The 19,279-nt window shown below is 60.1% G+C and overlaps 1 protein-coding gene across 1 annotated transcript; it reads left to right on the top strand.

Moving 5' to 3' along the window:
- The first annotated feature begins 2,106 nt into the window (after nucleotides 1–2,106).
- On the top strand, nucleotides 2,107–17,062 carry LHX6 (LIM homeobox 6). The gene is made up of 10 exons (XM_059828680.1): nucleotides 2,107–2,181; nucleotides 2,705–2,845; nucleotides 2,995–3,177; nucleotides 3,259–3,380; nucleotides 8,999–9,219; nucleotides 11,964–12,064; nucleotides 12,147–12,242; nucleotides 14,256–14,430; nucleotides 15,103–15,206; nucleotides 16,993–17,062. The coding sequence occupies exons 1-10, from the start codon at nucleotides 2,107–2,109 to the stop codon at nucleotides 17,011–17,013; spliced, it is 1,239 nt and encodes a 412-aa protein (XP_059684663.1). The 3' UTR covers nucleotides 17,014–17,062.
- Nucleotides 17,063–19,279: the final 2,217 nt, after the last annotated feature.

Raw genomic sequence — 19,279 nt, 5'->3', positions numbered from 1 at the left:
TGAGGGTGGCAAGCAGGAAGTGAGGGTGGTAAATGCTTGGCATCAGCCGAAGTCCACTGATACAAATCTGGGTACAATAGCGGTATTTTTTTCATTTATGTGTTTTTCGCACCACCACAGTCACTAACAGAAGTGCCTTGTCTATCGTTTGGCCAGACTCGGGCCTGGGGGAGCTTTATTGCAGGTCGGTGTTTGTGTCGGTCATTCCCGCCGGCCTGGCAGGCGCTCGTGCTGCCTGCGCTTCCCGGGAATGCTGCGGCTTCCCGAAGGCCCCGCGCCTTTTCGGCAGCCGGCGGCGATAGCACAGCAAAACCAGGGAGTTTCTAACCCTGGAGCTGGGAGGAGGTAAATGCTCAGTAACGTTTTTCATGAGCGTCAGCTCCGGGGCCTTGCGTGTCAGCCGTCATAAAATAGGTTCGGAATGCACTGGGAAGCGTGGCATCGCTTTGGTGGAGGATGCGGCTGGCTCTGAAGCTGTAAGTACGGAGGTTGGCAGGCTGGCGGTGGGACGGAGAGCTGGGCTTGGCGCCTGGCTCCCCTGAGGAGGAGTCTGGGGCTGTTTCTTACCTCTGGTGTATGGTTCTATCCTCTTAGGGGTTTCTTTGCTTCCCCTGTATTTCCAGCAAATCCCTGGGGACGAGGTGGGGTGTCAAGGGCAGCATTCACTGTGTCCAGGGTGTGGGTTTTTCCTCAACAGTCTTCCTGCCTGTGGTGAGACTCCCTCACTTGGGACAGGTATGAAATCGTGCCTTCACCCGTGGGAGAATATAACACGCCGAACCCCAAATGTCGGGATTCTGTCTGCCTCGTATGAGCTCCAGCGCTGGTGGGAGGGAGCGTGTGGGGGGTAAGAAAGGGGATGAAGTTGGTGCTAACACCCAGCAGCTCCCCTGTTTTGCTTTCCCCAAGCGCTGGCCGGCCGTGTTCCTGGTGCAGGCAGCCGCGTAACTCACGCTTCGGACATCTACCTGCTCTCCGCCCGCAGCGAGGGCAGGAGAGCGGCCGCCCACAGGGCCGAGATGTGATCCCGAGGCCGGGGAAAGGCAGAGGCTGAGCTGAAGTCACCGCGTTCCTGAGCCTGTTATGACTTTGCGGGGCCCAGAGCGCCTGGTCTGTAATTATTAGGGAAAGCCGTCAGCGTTGCTGCGTTGTGGCGTGCCGTGGCCGTTGCAGCTCTGCATCGCGCTCAGATGCAAACAAAACCCGCATTGCCCTGTTCCGACTGGCGCCGTGTAGGGGGGCAGAGAGCTTTCATGGCTGTGTCCCTGAAAACTCCTACGTGTTTCTTCTGGAGCAGTGGGAGCTAATTCAGAGCCTGCCAGCGCGGACGAGTGGTTTAAATTGTCCTTTCGCTGCACCGCTCCTCCGCACTTGTGCGGGTGCCCCTGCCACTCTGCCTTCCTCTGCAGAGCCGGGGCCGGAGAGGAGGACGAGCAGCGGGCCTTGGGCTGACTTTCCTAGGGCTTTCTCGGGCTTTCTTGCAACCTCGATGTTTAAACCTAATGTCTTGTATTTATTCTAAAATGGCTTTCATCTGATTTCCCTCTCGGTTAACAATTTAGCTGTCAAAACCAATAACGGCGAGGATCCATCCCCGGCCGCCATCAGCTCACGTTACCGTCCTGCAATTACTCCGCGGTGGAACCGCTGCCGGGGCTTTGCCGGGGAATTATCAGGTTACTAATGAAGCCCGGGCAGAGGCGGGCGGCCAGACGCCGCGGCGGTGGGTGCGATCCCCGCTGCCGCACCCGAGCCCGCCCCGCGGGCAGCGCCGCGGCCGCCCCGGCCCGTGCGCCCCGTCGGGGCGGGCAGCGCCCGTGCGGCGGCGGAGGACCGGGCCGGGCCGGACCGGGGTGCCCCCCCCCCCCGCCCCGCCGCGCCCGCGGGCGGTGCCGGTGCCGCCGCCGCAGGTAGCGGGGCCCGGCGGGGCGGGCGGCCCCCGGGGCGCGGCGGGGGGGCGTCGCTTCCTGCCCGGCCCGCGGCCGCCCCCGGCGGGGGAGCGGGGCCGGCGCGGCTCCCCGCCCTTCCTGCCGCGGCCGCGGGACGCGCCGCCCGCGGGCACGGAGCGCGGCGGCGGCGGCGGGCGGAGCGGGGCGCGCCCGCCCCATGCACCGGAGCCATGAGGGCGGGCAGCCCCGGGGCCCGGGCCGCCGCGCCCCGGCCGGCGCCGAGGCGGGCAAGGTGAGCGCCGCCGTCGGGGCCGGGAGCGGGGCCGGGCACCGCGGGGCGGGCGCGGGCCGGGCCGGTACCGGGGCCGGGGCCGGGGCCGGGCCGGGGCCGGGCCGGGGCCGCTCGCTGCCTCCCGCGCCCGAGGGGAGGATTTTCCATCCCGACGTTTTCTGGGGCGTTTTGTGCTCGGCGGAGGGAGAGGGGGAAGAATTTCGATTTTTAATTACTACCATTAAAAAAATCAAATTTGCAATTCTTTGGGTGGCCTGATGGATTCCCTGATTGACAGCCGGAATTGACACTCTGGGTACCTCTTATCTCGGGCATTTACGGCAATTTCTAATTGCAGGTAGTTTGTGGGTTTTTTTCAGCGCTTTGGCTCGCATGGGAACCGAGCGATTACTTCAAGAGGCCCGGGTTAAGTGCAGGCAGGGAGAGAATTCAATCCACATTCAAATTGCTTCATTAAAGAGACGCAGCTTTTGTTGCAAAGGATTTAAATGGCCACTAGAAAGTTCTTATTTATTGTTTTGAGGCGGTTTATATAGGGTGCCCCGCGTTCGCCCGGCGCATGGAGCCGCAGCCTCCCTCTCCCGCTCTCTCCCGCAAGCTGATGCCGCCGGAGCCGCTGCCCAAGGGGAGCGCCCGCTGCCTCGACCCGCACGCCCGCGCCATGGTAAGCGGGGCCGGGGGCTGCGGGGACCGGCGGGGACGCGCCGGGCCGGGGATGCCGGGGGCTGCGGGGGTCCGTCGGGGCGCTCCGGGCCGGGGCTGCGGGGCACGGCGGAGCCCCGGCTGACGGCCCCGCGGCGGCTCTGCCCGCAGTCGCAGCCCGACGGGGAGCCGCTGCCCGGCGCCCTGGAGAAGGAGGACGCCCGCTCGGCGCCCAGCACGCCCTCCACGCCGTCCGTCTGCTCCCCGCCATCCTCCTCCTCCTCCACGCCGTCGGCCGGCAAGAACGTCTGCTCCAGCTGCGGGCTGGAGATCCTCGACCGGTACCTGCTCAAGGTGAGCGGCGGCGGCGGGCGGCGGGGGGCGGCGGGCGGCCCCGGCTCTCGGCCCCGGCTCTCAGCCCCTTCTCTGCCGCAGGTGAACAACCTCATCTGGCACGTCCGCTGCCTGGAGTGCTCCGTGTGCCGCACCTCGCTGCGGCAGCAGCACAGCTGCTACATCAAGAACAAGGAGATCTTCTGCAAGATGGACTACTTCAGGTAGGGCAGACGGGCCGGGGGCAGCTCCGCGCCGAAGCCCCGGCTCCGGGGGGGCTCGGCGTGCTCGCCGGCTGCCGAGGGGCCGGGTCCGCTCCGGCGCCGGCGGGGAGAAGGTCTGAAGAAGCCGCGGGGCTCCCGGAGCAGCCCGGCGGGGCGGCGTCCCCCCGGGGCACGGGGAGGAAGGGGATTCGGGCTGCGGCTGCACCACCCCCCGGAGGGGCTCCTCACCCCCCCCGCCTCGCTGCCGGGGCGCCCGTGCCCCCCAGCCGGGGCCGTGCGGGCCGCCCCGAGCCCCGGCGCCCCTCGGCACGGCGGCGGGAGCCTCCGGCGGCGGCTCCGCGGGCGTTGCGCGGCGGGGATCGTGCCCCGGCCGGGGGAAATGCCGCCTGAGCGGCTCCGCCGGGAGGGTGGATGTGCACGGACGGCGCCCGGCGGCTTTCGGAGAGCGTCTGCGGCGCAGCACCGCAGCTGCCGGGGCGGCCGTGCCGGGATCGCCTCGCGACCCGAAAGCAACGAAGGGGCCGCGGCTCGCCGGGTGCCGTCGGGTGCGCTCCGGACCCGCATCCCCCGGGGGAGCGTGGCCTGCGGGGAGGCTCCTTCTGGCTTCGACAGCCGTTCGGTTTAGAACCCCGAAACCACGAGTTTTCCCCCAAAAGAGCGGCGAGAGGGGACGGGAGGATCCTGAGCGCCTCACTGGGGTGCAGCTAAACATCCGAGCCCCCCGCTCTGCCTTTCCCCGTCTCCCGAGGGTGGGGAGCGCCGTGTGCCCCGGGAGGCGGCGGGGATGCGGGGGGCGCGGGGGGTCGGCAGCACCCCCCGCCGCGGCGGAGCGGACCGGGGGTGCCGCCGCGGACGAAGGTGCCGCGGGCAGCAGCCGTGGGGATTTCTCCGGCGGTTTTTGTGGTGGGGCTCTCCCAATGCTCGCCGGAGCGCGGCCCGGCCCCCGACGCGCCGGGCTCGGTGCGCGGCCCCTCGGGCTCCCCGCGGGTGCGGGCGCTGCCGGGAGCCGGGGCCGTCCCCGCGGGGCCGCGGCGCTCCGCGTCCTGCCCGCTTCTTCCCGGTGGTATTTTTTTTAAACCGCTGTTTTTTGGTGATTTCGCCGAAATCGCCTTCGCTCTCGGCAGAAGGGTTTCGGGAGGTGCGCGGTGCCGTTGTGCTGCTGCGGCGCACTTCCAGCGTTTTGCGTTCGTTAATAACCGTTCCGATGCCGTTCGTGGGGTTTTCTCACCAGTCGACCTTTCCAGAGGCCGTTTGAAAGCAGCGACTGGATCTCGAAATCGCCTTCGGGCCAAGGCAGCGGACCGCAGCCGCTAAGGGCAGCCCCGCAGCTGGAGCCGGCGGAGGCGCGGGGTCCGTGCGCGCCGGGCCCGGCCCTCCCGAAGGGACCTACAACGAAAATCGCCGACGGGGCCGCAGGAGGCCCCCGGTTCCGGGGGGGCCGCTTTGGGGAGCGGGGGGGCTGCCGCTCCGCGCTTCGCCTTTGCCTTTTTGCTGGACAACGCGGCTGGGAATTTTTTTTCCGTGCGGCGGGAGCGGCAGCGCTCGGAGCCGGGCGGGCCCGGGGCGGCCCCGCTCCCCCCCCCGCGCCCCCGGGGCTCGCTGCGACCCTCGGCCGCGCCCCGCGCCGCTGCCGCGCTGCGGAGCCCACCGGGCCGGGCCGGGCCCGCGGCCGTCGGTGCCACTCGCCGGGGCCGGGGCCCCCCGGCAGCCCCCGGGCAAACGCGGCTCGGGGGCCGCTCGCCCGGCCCCGGGAGCAGCCCGGCCCGCAGCCCGGCGAGCCCGGGACCGCCGGGACTCGGCGCTTGGCGAAGGAAGGACACATCGGGCTCTCGAGCTGTTTTTTATGTCGTTATTGTTTGCTGCAGATGAAGTCTGTGGTGTTTGGGGTTTTTTAAAGCAAAGCAGAAACCCCATCCTAACGCGCCAGGGTCTTTGGAGCCACGGCAGATGGAAGGGGCAGCGGGATGTGCTCTGTACGGAGCGCACGGTGGCTTTTATCGCACCAGCGCTAATTCCCCGGGAGCCGGGGCTGTTTGCGGGCAGCCGGTTCTGGGGGCCCGTCAGGCGTGGGGCCGTCCACGGGCACTGCTGCCCGACGGTGAGCGTGTTTTGGCCTGGTCTGTCCGACCTTCCCTTCCCCGTTCACGTGAGGGGCTGCGTAAGCGCTGGCGCTAGCGCGGCTCCGTGGCCTCGTGCGCATTTTTAAGCAAACGCTGCTGTTTCCTGTGTCTTGTCAAATAATTGTATTTGGCATCCAGGGCTCCAGCGCTTCGAGGAGAACCAAATTAAAATTGGAGCTCATTGAGCAGAACATTGTGTTCCCGGGCGATGCGAGGGCTGCTCGCGGCCAGGCTCCCACGACTGCGGTCACAGGGAGGCCCGGTGTGATCCTGCTGTGATTCCCGCAGCGCCCCGCTGTGACCCCCGTGGCTCCCTGCCTCGACGAGCGGCCCTCGGGCACACGAGCGTGGGGTCACCGGCCCCGGCGTGTGTCCCCGGGGGCTGGGACAGCAAAGGAGCTGTGCCGCGGGTGGGCCAGCGCCTGCAGCCCGGCAGCGGCTCAGGTAGCCTCCGTCGCCCCTTGCCATTGTGCCCCACTGGGATGATGCTCCCGCTCGAGCACCACCGTGGCTCGGCATGGAGATGGACTTGCTGCGGCAACTCGCTGGTTTGGGATGATGTCTGGAAGCCGCAGCTGACGCTGGGGGCTGTGCTAGGGGCTTCCTACCGAGCGGGCCCAGGAGGGGATGGGGACATTTGGAGCTGTGGCCCTGGGTGCTGGGTGTCCGTTCCCCCGTCCCCACAGGCAGGGATGGACGGCAGGGCTCAGGGAGCTGTGGCACGCGGGTATAAGCGGCATGTGAGAGCCAGGACGCACCAGGGCATCCTCCCGCCTCTGCCCTTCCCATGCCCCAGATGTTGCAGCCATCCCTGGGGGAGGTGGGATGAGTCTCTCTGGGATGAGTCTCTCCTGGTAATGTAATGTTTGCAGTTTCCATCTCCCGGCACTAACTGTCGTGGAGAGCCGGCAGCATCTGCTCACCCGACCGCAAACCACGCGTGTGGGGTGTGAGCCGATAGCTCCAGCAGATGTTGGTGATGCCCTGGCCTGTGCTGCAGTGCTGGGCTCGGGGAAAACCTCTGGCTCTGCGTCTCCTGCTGCAGTGCAGCCCCGTCCCCGTCCCCGCCAGACAGTGGCAGGAGCCACAGGGAGCCCCTCACCTGGTGCTCCGCCGTCCCGAGTGGATGGGGCTCTTCAGGCTCTCGCTGCCCTGCGAGCTCGGTGAACTGAAGTCTGTTTTATTTTTGAGCCATTATTTCCAGTGGCAATGGGTCGGGGCAGCCTGCTCGCAGGCATTTCTCTCCCCGTTCCTGCGTAGCTGGCGGTGGCGGTCCCTGAGGTGACGGTCTCTGTTGGGTGACAGCGGGTGCCTGTGCCCAGCCCCAGCTCAGCTTGCTTTCTGTAAAACCCGGTCGCCGTGGTTGGTACCGAAGGCAGGTGTTGGCCAAGAGCTGCAGGCGCAGCATTGGTGGTTGCCGCTGCCGCAGCCTCTGCAGCTCCCGTGCCCGCGTCTGGCTGCTGAGGCTTGGCCTCTCCCCGGGCGCTGCTCGCACGGCGGCTCTGCAGGGACAGCGGCGTCAGCCCCTGCTTGCGCTGGCTGCTGCGGCCCCGCAAGCCCCTGCGCCCTCGGCAGCCCCTGCCCTGCTCCCTGGGATCCGCCGCCAACCTGGGGGTCCCGCCTGGCCCCGGGGGGACACCGTGCTGTGCATCTGGGGCCACCTGGGTGTGTCCCCCAGATCCCAGCTGGTGTGTGATGGGGATGTGTGACCTTTCCTGTGTGGTGCCCTGTGCCTCAGTTTCCCCTCGGTCCCGGAGGTGCCGGGACGTGCCCGTCCCCGCGCTGTGCCCCCCCTCCCCGCAGCAGGCTGTGATTCAAGCGGGGAGCGGCGATTACCACGTGCTATTAGCTCGGGTAAGCCTGCCCCTCATTTGATACCGTTCAGCAAGGACGACTGTTTACATAGCACATTGTTCAAAGTAATTCAATTTACAGGAATGATCTTTACTTCTAAATAAAAAATTAATACAGTTCTTTTGTTTGTGCGTTTATATAAACTAGCTGGCACAAAGTCAGTTTACAATGTTCCCATCTGAAGTAAATTAGTGAAGTCTCTTAGCTAAGTCTCTGTATAATTTCAGCACAGAAATGTCCTCTCTAAGGCAGCCCTTTTATTTTTTTTTAATTTTTTTTTTTTGGTCAGCTATGGTCAAGCTGAAAAATTTAAACCTTTCTTTTCCTCCCAAATAGTTTTGCAATTAGTAATTCCAGCACAGGACGGTCTTTCTGCATCTCGCTGAGCCCGCGGCGGGCGGCAGCTCTGCGGCGTGGGGTCGGGCACGGGTAGCGCGCGTTGGCTGCGGTGGACTGAGCTGGGCTCTTCCACCGCCCGCCTGCAGCGGCTGGGGCTGCTCTGGGGGACCGAAACCGAGGGGCTTGCGGTGCGGGCTGTCTCCTGCCGCCTGGTGCGGTCGTCTCTTCTCGGTGTTTTGTGCCTGTGCGGAGAGATGCCGGAGCTGCTCGGGCAGGGGTAGCAGCGGCTCCGCTCCCCGGCCAGCGCGGGGGTCCGGAGCGCGTGGGGCCTGGCTGCGGCGGGGGTCCGGGTGGGAGCCCCTGGGGAGCCTGAGGTCGTGGGTGCGCGGGGAAGCGCAGCGGCTGCGCTCAGGGCTGTGTCGGAGCCAGCACCAGCTCTGCGGTGACAGAGGAGATGCTCGTTTCTCCCCTGCTGCTTTTGCTGCTGCTGCTCATTGCATTTATTTTTCTAAGCAGCAGTAATACTAAAATGCAGAAGCCAAACCAAAGCTGTGCCTGACCTTGCCTGTGCCGTGGGCAGCACCTCCTGGCAGGCGCTGGCCCAGGGGCACAGGGCTGCGGGGGCCACGTCTGCCGCTCCCCGTGAATCACCCGCCCTCGGCCGGCGGCGTCCCGGCCAGAAATGGGGCTTTTCAGAAACGCACGCAAATGCCCCGCGCCTGGCGGGGGGATCCTGGCCCTCTTGTTGTCTCTTCGTTGCACTGAGCTACTTTCCAGCGTAACTCGCTCAAGCGCGATCATCGTCCTCTCACAGCAAGGAGACCTCCTCGTAGGAGGAAAAGCAGATGCGTGCGTCTGTACGTGTGAGGAGAAAACACATGTTTTGATTTATGGCAACGGGAGAGAACCGGCTCTGACACAGTTTCCATCCGAGCCTCACACTGGCTGTTATCAAAATAAAAAGCCCACGGGCTTGGAAGCTGATTCATGGCACTGCGTCACCTCAGCCCCTCGGCCACGTCTGGCGCCGCAGGGGCGCGGCGAGTCACGCCTCGCTCCTGCCTGCACTGCTGCCCACACCGCTGCCCGCGCCGCCCTGCCGCCGGGGAATGGCACCGGTGGGGCGGTTTCGCTGCAGCCCTTTCCCCGTGTCAGTGTTGTGGGGTTTGGGCTGGACGGGGCGAGCGATGGGGCTGGCAGCAGTGCCCACACCCCGGCGTTGTGCTGCCTGCCCTCGCCCTGCCTGCCCTCGCCCTGCCTGCCCTCGCCCTGCCTGCCCTCACCCTGCCTCTTCTCCTCCCGCAGCCGGTTTGGTACAAAGTGCGCCCGCTGCGGCAGGCAGATCTACGCCAGTGACTGGGTGCGGCGAGCGCGGGGCAACGCCTACCACCTCGCCTGCTTCGCCTGCTTCTCCTGCAAGCGGCAGCTCTCCACCGGTGAGGAGTTCGGCTTGGTGGAGGAGAAGGTGCTGTGCCGGATTCACTACGACACCATGATAGAGAACCTCAAGCGAGCGGCGGAAAACGGTACGCAGCCCCAAAGCCACGGTCGCGGCCTCGCCCTGGGCCGTCCCTGTCCCCCATGCTGACCCCCATCACGGGGTGCTGGGGCCGGTCCTGTCATCGCCAAAAGGGGGTGATGGGTGGCCCTGGGGAGAGTTGAGCGTGAGGCCCTGGGCTGGCAGAGGGCTCCTGGGGGTGGCCGATGCGCCGGCAGTGCCCATGGCTCATGGTAGACCTGTGTGCCGTGGGTGATGCCAGGGACAAGCCTGCGGTCCCAGTCCCATGCAGCCTGGCGCGCCACGTGCAGCGAGTGAGGAAGCCACTGGGATTTTGAGGCTGTGAGTCATGAATTTAGAAGGTGGGAAAGCTGGCGATCCGACAAAACCTTCCCATCATTTTCCACCCACCCTGCCCGCGGACATGCCGCTCCCAGCTGGACCGCACCGCACAGTGCTGTCCCCGCCACGGCACGCCACGAGCAGCCGGCCAGCCTCTGCTTTCCCAATCAAGTCCCGCTCCCACCGGGACCAGGCTGGTGACACCGAGGTCACGCAGCACAGCACCCCCCTCCCCTTGGGCACAGCCCAGCCCCATCCTCCTGCGTGGCAGCGGCCGGAGACATGCTTGGAGGAATGAATCAGGGGAGTTAGTCCAACATGGTGCACGGGGAGGCCAGGCAGTGCCGGGTTTTCGTGCTTTGGAAAGCACGTGAGATATGTTGATATGGCAGTGATAGCAGCTCGGGGGAGCAGGCAGTCTCCTGGGCTCGGTGCTGCGGGAGCTCGGCTGTGCCAGGGGCAGGAGGGAGCCCGGCCGGGTCCTGCCGCACTGGCTGGGGCCGAGGCCGGGTCCGTCTGTCTCCCGCACTCGTGCCTGCGGGGAGCGGTGGCTGCGGCGTCTCCGAGGCTGTTTGCTTTTATCACATGGGTGTTGCACCGGGTGAGGGGAGGCTGCCCAGGGACGCTGTGCAGCCACAGAGTCACCGAGGGAAGTGCCGAGGACTGCCTTCCCATGGGACCCCGCACCCAAAACCCTCTCGGGGCTGCAGCTGTGCTGGGGCATTGCCCCCGGCTGGGAGCAGGGCTCCAGCCCTCTGTGCCCCTCGCTAGCACTTGGTGGGCACGGAGAGGCAAACGCCATGTCCCAGCCCGTGCAGCATGTGGAAACCATTAACAACCTGACATGAAAATAATCAGTGTTTCTGTTTACAGTGTTTGAGTAAGAGGATGAAAACAGAGTGCCCGGTCGGGCTGGGAGGGTCCCGGCTTGGGACGCGGCTTGCGGCGTCTTGGTCCATATGGTCGGCTGCCGCGGAGGCACGAGCGAGGCAGCGGGGAGCAGGGACGGCAGGGAGCAGGGATGGAGGGGGAGAAGCCGCGTGGCCTGGAGGAGCAGGCTGGTGCAAGGACGGCAGGGTCTGGCACCGGGGGGTCCCGCAGAGCTGTTACCCCAGCTGGGGCTGGGGCGGTGGCTTTGCCGCTGCTTATAGGGTCCTGCTGTTGTGGGCTGAGCCCCACTGTGTCGGGGCAATGCTGGGGCATGTGGCGAGTGTACTGCATTGGGTACCTGTGTCCAAGTGTCCCCCGGTTTTGAGAAGGGGATGGGATCGCTTTGGAGATCTGCAGTTGCTGCAGAGTTGGAGGGCCACGCTCCCCCTGTCCAGTAATTACCCAGCAATTTCTTCTGCACATGAGGTTTTACATACAAGAAAAATAAACAGATGTTGCTGAAGTCAGAGTCCCATTCATCATCCTAAAAGAACAAGTCAAACTATATGAGAAAGTCCTTCAACTCAAGCCAAGACAATCACAGCCCAGTCCAGCTTGCAGAACGAGCATCGGGTTGTGCAGGCGCATCCTGGGAGCGGGGCGAGTGCCAGCCCCGCTCAGGCATCCTCCCTCATCCATCACTTGTCGGTGCTTCACCCGCACCACCAAGAGCAGCCGGGCCGGGCACGGCACAGGCTGCAGCAGGGACCCCTGTGAGGAACGAGGGACGCTGGCTCCGGCCGCCCTCCCCACAGGCCCCATAGCTGTGTCAGCATGGCTGGGCTCGCCCCGACGCTGTGCTTGGCAAGTGGGTTGACAGTCCCCGCCTTGGCATGTCCCCTTAGTGTGGTTGCTGCTCAGAGCGTGAGCACCCCGAGGCCATGGGGACGGCGCTGCTCCTGCTGCTGCTCCTGGAGCCAGGAGGAGGAGGTCGGGGTGCCAGGAGGATTTGGGGCCAGGGAAAGGAGCAAAGAGCCCATTGAAACACCCTGAGCAAATGAAACGGCTGATGGAGGCAGCGCCCGCAGGGGAAGATGGGGTCACAGGGAGCAGCATGGGGCAGGGTGATGGATGTCGGTGAGCCCGGCAGAGGCAGGGTCCCTTTCTGGGCTGCCCGCTGGAGGATGCGGACGAATGGTGACCGCGAGTCAGCGCCAGTGGGACATCACCTCGAACCCCATCTTCCTGCTGCTGTTTTCCCATCCCTCACTCCCCGCATCTTCCACCAACTTGCTGCATTTTTCTTAATTCAGCAGTAAACTCCTCGGGGCTGGTGGTGTCTCCTGGAGGGGCTCAGCAGCTCGGGACAGCTCCAGAGCAGCGTTGCTGGCTCCACTCTTTCTGCTACTGCTCGCAGCAAGGGGTGCTGCGGGTGCCCCACGCCGCGATGCCAGGCGTGTTGTCCCCCGGCCGAGCGGCCGTTGCGCGCGGGGCCGACAGGCAGGCAGGTGGGCAGGGGAGTTTCTGACCTGCGGCGCACGGGGCCCTTCTTTCTCGTAGGCAATGGGATCACGCTGGAGGGGGCTGTGCCCTCGGAGCAGGACAGCCAGCCGAAGCCCGCCAAGAGGGCCCGCACCTCCTTCACCGCCGAGCAGCTGCAGGTAGCGGGGCTGGCCCGGGGCGGCCGGAGGGGCCGTGGCTCCCCGGCCTCATCCTGACCCCCTCTCTCTTTTTTCCCCCCAGGTCATGCAGGCACAGTTTGCTCAGGACAACAACCCCGATGCACAAACACTTCAGAAGCTGGCGGACATGACAGGGCTGAGTCGGAGAGTCATTCAGGTGAGGGGCAGCCAGGACGGGCAGGGTGCCGGCAGGGATGGGCAGGGTGCAGGCACCATCGGCAGAGCAGGGCAGAGGCAGTGCACCCAAAGGCTGGTGCTGGGCAGGGCTCACGCCCCCATAGCCCCTCGCTCCCGCACATCAACCCCGGGACTTGCCGCATCCAGCAGCTTCATGCTGCCTCGCAGGCGTGTTGGCTTTGCCAGGTCCTGTAGCGATGCCAGCACCGTCCTTTCTCTGTCTCGCTCATGGGTTTTCTATTTGGTTTTCCCTCTTATGATGCAAGGAAAAAACCCGAACATACAGCCCCAGCCAGTCCCAATAAATTGCCGGGGGGGAAGCTGCCGTTAGCGTGCCGCCCCGGAGCTCTGCGCTCTGCTCTGACAGCAGGCACGGGCAGCGCGGGCACTTCCCCGGCAGCCGTCCCTGCCGGGAGCAGGCAAAGCCAGCTGCTTCGGGAAGCGTTGGGATTGAGAATTTTAAAGAAAAAGGGGTTTTGCAGCCCTGGGGGAAGTGGTGGCAGGAAAGTCGCCGTGCTTGTGCTGTTAGGGAGGGGAGGGAGAACGGTGCCGTAGGGACTGAGAGAAATGTCCCCTCTGCAACTCCCAGCTCGCCGTCCCTGTAGACAGCCCAGCTTTGCTCCCCGGAGACGTTTATACTCTTCATTTTAATGGTCTGCTGACATACTTTCTGCATACAATAAAAACATGAGCGATTACAATAAATTTGGAGCTTTCATCCAGGATTGTTTTGCCAATGACACATTTAAATTTCATGTGTGAAAATCTGGCTCGAGCCTCAGTTATTGAGATTCTTCACTTAGCTAAAGATCAAGCAGTCTGCACACGGGGCTATTTTTTATGTGGCTATTTTTTAAAGGCCCTTTGAACAGGAAACAATTTGTCAAATGCTTATGACTGTTTCCTTCTCTGTGGTCCAGCATGCGCGGCCTCAGAGAGCTGATCTTCTCTCAGCCTTGGAGAAGATTTTTACTCCCAGCTATCTTTCAAAAATTAAAGCATAGGAAGGAAATCACCACATTAGCATAGAACCCCCTTCCATGCATGTTTTAACTCTAGGATGTAATTCCCTAACTATTCCTTTAATGAGAAGCACTGAGGTGTGGTCAGAGGGCTCATACCTCAGATGGAGTAGGGCTGTATCCCCCAGTACCCTCCTTTCTCAGCTTTCATGTTCTGCTGATGCAGTTTTTGAATACAATAAACCACAAGTGATTAAAACAACGTTGCTTTCATTGTCCCTAAAGTCACATATTCTCCTAGTCTAAGCTTTTACTCCGTTTTGTTTCCCCTTGTCTCTTGCCTTGCCAATCCTCACGCATTTCCCAGCTGATCTCAGCTGTGCTTTTAGGTCAGGCTATCGGGGGTTGAAGGTTAAAATCTAAATAAGACCTTGAAGGTTGCTCCCATCATTTGCTGTGGAAGCCATGCAAGGGACGAGGCTTTCTGCCTGCAGGGATGCATGAACCCAGCCAAAGCTCGGGTCCGGAGGGTGTTTCTGCCCGGCCGCTCCCCCGGCCAGTACGGTGCTGTTCCCAAGGGCTTTTCACAGCCCTTCAAGCTCAGGAAGCAGCTTGCCATTAAAATTATTTTAGTGTGGAAGGGAATAGTATGGTCATTAATGTGAGTTTCTGCATCACCTAGTCAGGGTGTTTCACTCAGTCACTCCTGCGACAAACTTGAAAGTTTTAATTACCCTAATAAAGAATGGTGTTGATTTTGACCAAGACAAATTAATAGTAGAGATGCCACTTTGGGTACCCTGATGTCTGTACTGTCTTGAGACAAAACTCTTGCTCTAGTGAGTGTGAGACAAAGCTGTGGAAGCTGGTAGAACACTGGTGAGGTATTTCAGCATGCAGATTTCTAAATTTGATTCCTTTTTTTTTTTTTAAATACTTGAAAGAGACACCCATCATAGGCTCTTGGTGAAGGACCACATTTCAATCCAGTAGTTTCTCCATTGACACAGGGTTTGCTGCTTTTGTTTCAGGTTTGGTTTCAAAACTGCAGAGCCCGCCATAAAAAACACACCCCCCAGCACACGGTGCCACCCTCGGGAGCCCCCCCATCCCGCATCCCTTCTTCGCTCTCCGATGACATTCACTACTCGCCCTTCAGCAGCCCAGAGCGGGCCCGGATGGTGACGCTGCACGGATACATAGAAAGTAAGTGCCGGCTCGCGGGGCTCCAGCAGCGGGGTGCTCGGGGACGGCGGGGCAGTGGGGAGCTCCTCCGGAGCAGGCGGTAGCACCACGGCACAGAGCGCTGTCAGAAACACCCTTGTACTGCAGGTGCATGGCTGGTGCACATGGTCCTCCTCCTCCTCGTGGTCTGATGAACTTTGTCTTTGGGCTTTTCTGAAGGGCCATTTATGGGGAAGCCCCAGATAAGAGAAGGAGGGAGAGGGGGCTGCTGCAGCCTCTTTTCCTCCATGCCTCATCCCCAGGAAAGTCACTGCCTGGGTTTTCCCTGACTGGTCCTTGGCCCTCCCTGTGTTTTCTTTGTCACGGAGAAGAGGCATGAATGTGCCCTGTTGAGCTGGGTGGTCAAGTGGTCTCCTTCCTGCTCACAAGATCAGAGCTGCTTTCTCTAACAGTTGCCAAGTGCCGGTGAATCATTTCTGAGTGGCGGGCAGCTTTGGTCACGCCTGGACGGAGGTTTGGCTCCGTGACTCATGTGAGGCTTCTCCCCTCCCTCACCCACACGGGCCGTGGTAAAACGGGCACCTCTCCTTCCACGCGTGTCCCGAGCCGCTCCCTGGTGGAAGCCTGGCCGTGCCGGTTGCAGGGCGTGTGTTGTTTGTAGTAACAGAGGCTGAAGCCTCTTCTCATCCACAGGTCAGGTACAGTGTGGACAAGTGCACTGTAGACTTCCCTACACTGCTCCACCAGTGCACCTCAAAGCAGACATGGAAGGACCACTATCTAATAGGGGTGAGAAGGTAATTGTAGTCCCTGTTTCAGGCTTTGGGGCCAAACCTCAACTGTAGCAAAGATTTTTGTGTAACATCATTGCCACTGCTGTCTCTCGTCAGCATCACTGCTCCTCCATGACCGCTGGCAGCTGCTGCCCGCTCATGTGTCTTTTCGTAATTTTGGTGGCCCTAGATTGATGTACCAACTGTTGGTCAAAATGGCATCACTTTGTTCTTCACTAAATACCCCTCGTTGTTGTGACGTGGTGGGATGCTGTGCCTGCGTTCACCGAAGGCTTTTGACATCCTCCTGCCTGAACTCCTCTCTCTCTGGTTTCTCCCCTTCCCATGTGCAATGAGCTCCGTTCTGTTCTCCTGCGCCGTTCCTCAGCCACCTGCACGCGTTGTCGGTGCGAACAGCGGCTGGCTGTTAACAACGGAGCAGGGGGGACCTTTAGCATGTGCTGACTTCCCAGTTTTCCATGAGTTAATAAGAAAGATTCATTTCTTGGGGATTCCAGTATTGCTTAAAAAAATAACAACTGGCTCTTACAATAGCTGAACTAAGAATGTTATTTCACAATGTCTGGCCAGGAAACAATATTGCATATTGATATTTTTCTGTTCAGCACTTAAAGTAGCTGTATGTTCTAACACACAGCTTATTTGGGGGCAAGAGCTCTGAAATATGCTTAGTGTCAGAAGATTTTATTTAGGATCCCAGTTTAAGTGGCATCGTTCTGAGGAAACACTGGGCCTTTGGCAACTGATTGGTTTTAGCTTTCATCTTTACTGTTAGAAGTTCTCAGCATCTCTTTTCAAATCTCTCTATTCAGTGCAGCAACTGCAGATTATTGAGCTCTGTTTCGACAAGCACAAGCAGGGCTACAGCCAAGTTACTTTTTCAGTCTAAATGATACCATTTTGTCCTGATAGCTGCACAGCAAGCTGGAGAGTTTTCAGAAAATGTTAGACAGTCCTGGTGCCGTTATTCAGAGAAACTTCACTGCAGCAAGTAGTTCCTGTGATTTAAATGCAATGACTTGCTCGCAGCTGTTGCAGAACTGGGTTCTCAGGACAGGGAACTGCCCCCCAACCAGCTCCTTTTCCAAACAATCTCTTGCATGTTGCATCCTGAAACCTGAAGCAGCCTCTTTTTCCCCATCCAAAATTTTTTAAAAGCAGTGATAGCTGAGATCCTGGGAAAACACTTGCAAACGCTAAGTCTCTGTTTCCCTCTGCACATGGGGCGCACATCCCCGCTCCTCTCGGGGTACACAGTGCAGCGGCTGTGGGAAAACCGAGTTGTGACCAGCTCAGCTGCTGCTTCCCTGACTGATGGCAAGGAGAGACGCTGCACTTGCAGAGCAGCGAGGTAGAGTGGTTTGAGGGAAGCCTGTGCTGCTTAGCAAGTGAGGTGGATAGCGTAAGGACCGTTGGCAATGGTCTCCATCTTTCTTGGTAGCTGCGGTATCCCATTAACTACTGGTTTCAGCGTGTTGCCCGGTATGGTATAGATTCGCAGCTAAAGGTGTGCCCGGAGGTGCGCTGCTGTCTCAGGCTATGTGCTGCACAGTCCCGTCACCTCTGCCTGTGCCTTCCCTGGCCGGCTCCGTTCCGTGGGCAGGGCTGGTGGCTCCCGGGCAGACAGTGGTTCCAAAGAGGGTTTTTTCCATGGGGAAGCGGCTGCCTGGGCGTCCGCTGCTGCAGCGGGACACATGTCTGTTCTGTTGGTCCCTGAATAGACATTTCCACTGCGAGGGCTGTCTGTCTCTGAAAGCAGCTAATGCTCGATTCCCGTTTTTCCCACTAGGTCATCCTCTTTCAGTACTGACTGCGCAAACTCTTCCTCATCTGCCCATGGCGCTACCAGCACCACTGCCCCTCAGCCGCTGAAACACAGCGTCCAGCCCAAGGCAACTGTTATCAGTCGTGCAGGAGAAACTCAGATCCAGCATTCTCAGTTATTTCCATTGACCAGCACCTAACATCCACTATTATTTCTCCAGCGACACTCTGTGTATGTGTGTGTTGAGTGCAGAGTTACATTTTTCACTTGTTTCTTGTGGACTTGTAGAATGACCGTGAGTCTCTCCAAGGCAATGCCAGACACAGTCAAAAGTAGTGACTCTACTGTGCTTGCAAATCTTGCTCCCAAACCCATGGGAATATGAACAAACCAGAACGTGCTGAGTCTCAGGGGGGTCGATGATCACCTCTGGACGCAAAGGAAGGAGGAATTGACGTGGTTTGGCCTGATTCTCTTTTTGCACCAGTGAAGCGCTGTCGGTTCCCGGACATCCCTCCTTATTTCCACTTGCATGTGTGAAATCTGAAATGGGCTTTTTTGTCTCAGCAACTCGATATATACACAGACCTTCCTGAGCCAAACTCGTGGGTAGCTGAGACTCCACTAAGTGGAAAACATGATGCCAGCTGGAAATAGGCAGTTTTTCTTCCTCCTCAAAGTGCTTTAGAATCACATGTCCTTTGATCACTCTAAGGTAAGTAAATCTTAGTGTTTTTCCCCCCCATTTTATAGGAGGGGAAACCGAGATGTCCTAAACCAAGAGGAACCGCGGGGGTTGGTGGCAGAGCCAGGTTTAGCACTCTGAAATTTGTGATTGCTGACTTGTTCTTAGAGCACTGAATATCTCTCTCCTCTCACAGCCGTCTGCCAAATCTTCTTTTTTTTTTTTATTTTTTACTCTTGTTCTTTATTAACAAGCTACTTTATTTCCTTGGAGTCATATTGGATCACAAATGGGTGATTTCAGAATGTACCTACACAGAACCCTCAGACACTCCATACTCTGGGACTAGGAAATCCTCAATGGAAGCTGACCGTAAAGGTGTAGAAATGTTCTGCCCTGGTGTGGACCCAAGTTCAGTTAGTGGAAACAGCGGGGTAGAAACTGGAGGCCAGTTAAAAAGGCAAAAAGCGCAGTAAGGCCAGCAAGAGCAGTCACTAGCTGAGTGGAGAGCAAGGTGATGGCATATTCCTTTATCTGGCAGCGTCGCTCTGAGTCCCTCTGCCCTCCTGTTGTTCTCCCTTGCTGGAGTATGGCTGTTGCTCCTGCCAAGTCCTCGGACAAAGGCACAGCCCAGGAGGACTGCTGCCGGCGGGGCAGGCACCGCTGGGCTCATTGCAACAGCAAAGGAAGTGCTCAACAGTCTGGCCCCAAATCAGGAAAGAAACTCTGAAATGATCCTTCTTTGACAGTAATAACAAAAAGCAAACAAGTAACCTTTGCCAGCCCTTCTCAGTTTGCACCAAGCCAAGAGCAGGTCTGTAACGAAACCTCTCTCCATGCAAGCACACGGGTCGGTCTTGCTGCTAAGTGTCTGTGAGGCCGCGTTTCCAAGAATGTGAAAGCCTACCATGAGCCACAGTTAGCGCCTAATATGACCGAACTGTGCCTGAGGAGCAGAAGACAGGAATCCATCCGTTGCATAACTTGGTTTTAATTCGAACTGTAGATACATGTGTTTTTCTCTCTGGGAGATCCTGGATCAATCTCCAGCATCGGCCGGGTGGGCAGCCATCCCACTGGTTTGGCCAGTCCGTATTGCACACGCGGCAAGCCTTCTCTTGCCCATGCCCCCGAGCTCTGTGTGACACCGACGGCCGGACACGCGGCTCCAGCCGACCGCGAGGCACGCTCGCCGCTCTGACCACACGGGGAATGGCGTACGGAGATGCGGATGTCTGCTGAGGTGGCCACCAAGATCTCTTGGTTTGAGAAGTAACTGAATACAAGCATGCATTGATATTTGTTGGAACAAAGATATATATATATATACACACACACATACCTCTATGTGTGTGTGTGTGTATATATTAAAAAATTACGGAGAGAGAGAGAGTGTGATGGTAATACCTTGGACAGTTAGGCCAGTATTCTGTCTAATCGCAGCCAGCAGCTAGCAGCTCTATCCCCAATTTAAAATAACATTTGAAAGGAGAGGGGAAATTAAGTCCACAAAGTATTATTATCACCTCCTGACGTGCAAATAACCATTTCCAGTGTGTAGCCAGTGACAAGGCACTCCTGCACGCCTGCCCTGACTGGAACCACCGCTGCAGAAGTGTCCCCTCA

This window comes from Gavia stellata, chromosome 24, assembly GCF_030936135.1.
Source record: "Gavia stellata isolate bGavSte3 chromosome 24, bGavSte3.hap2, whole genome shotgun sequence".
NCBI classification, from domain to species: domain Eukaryota; kingdom Metazoa; phylum Chordata; class Aves; order Gaviiformes; family Gaviidae; genus Gavia; species Gavia stellata.
Note: the sequence above shows the minus strand (reverse complement) of the source record. Positions and strands in the feature narration are given on the sequence as shown.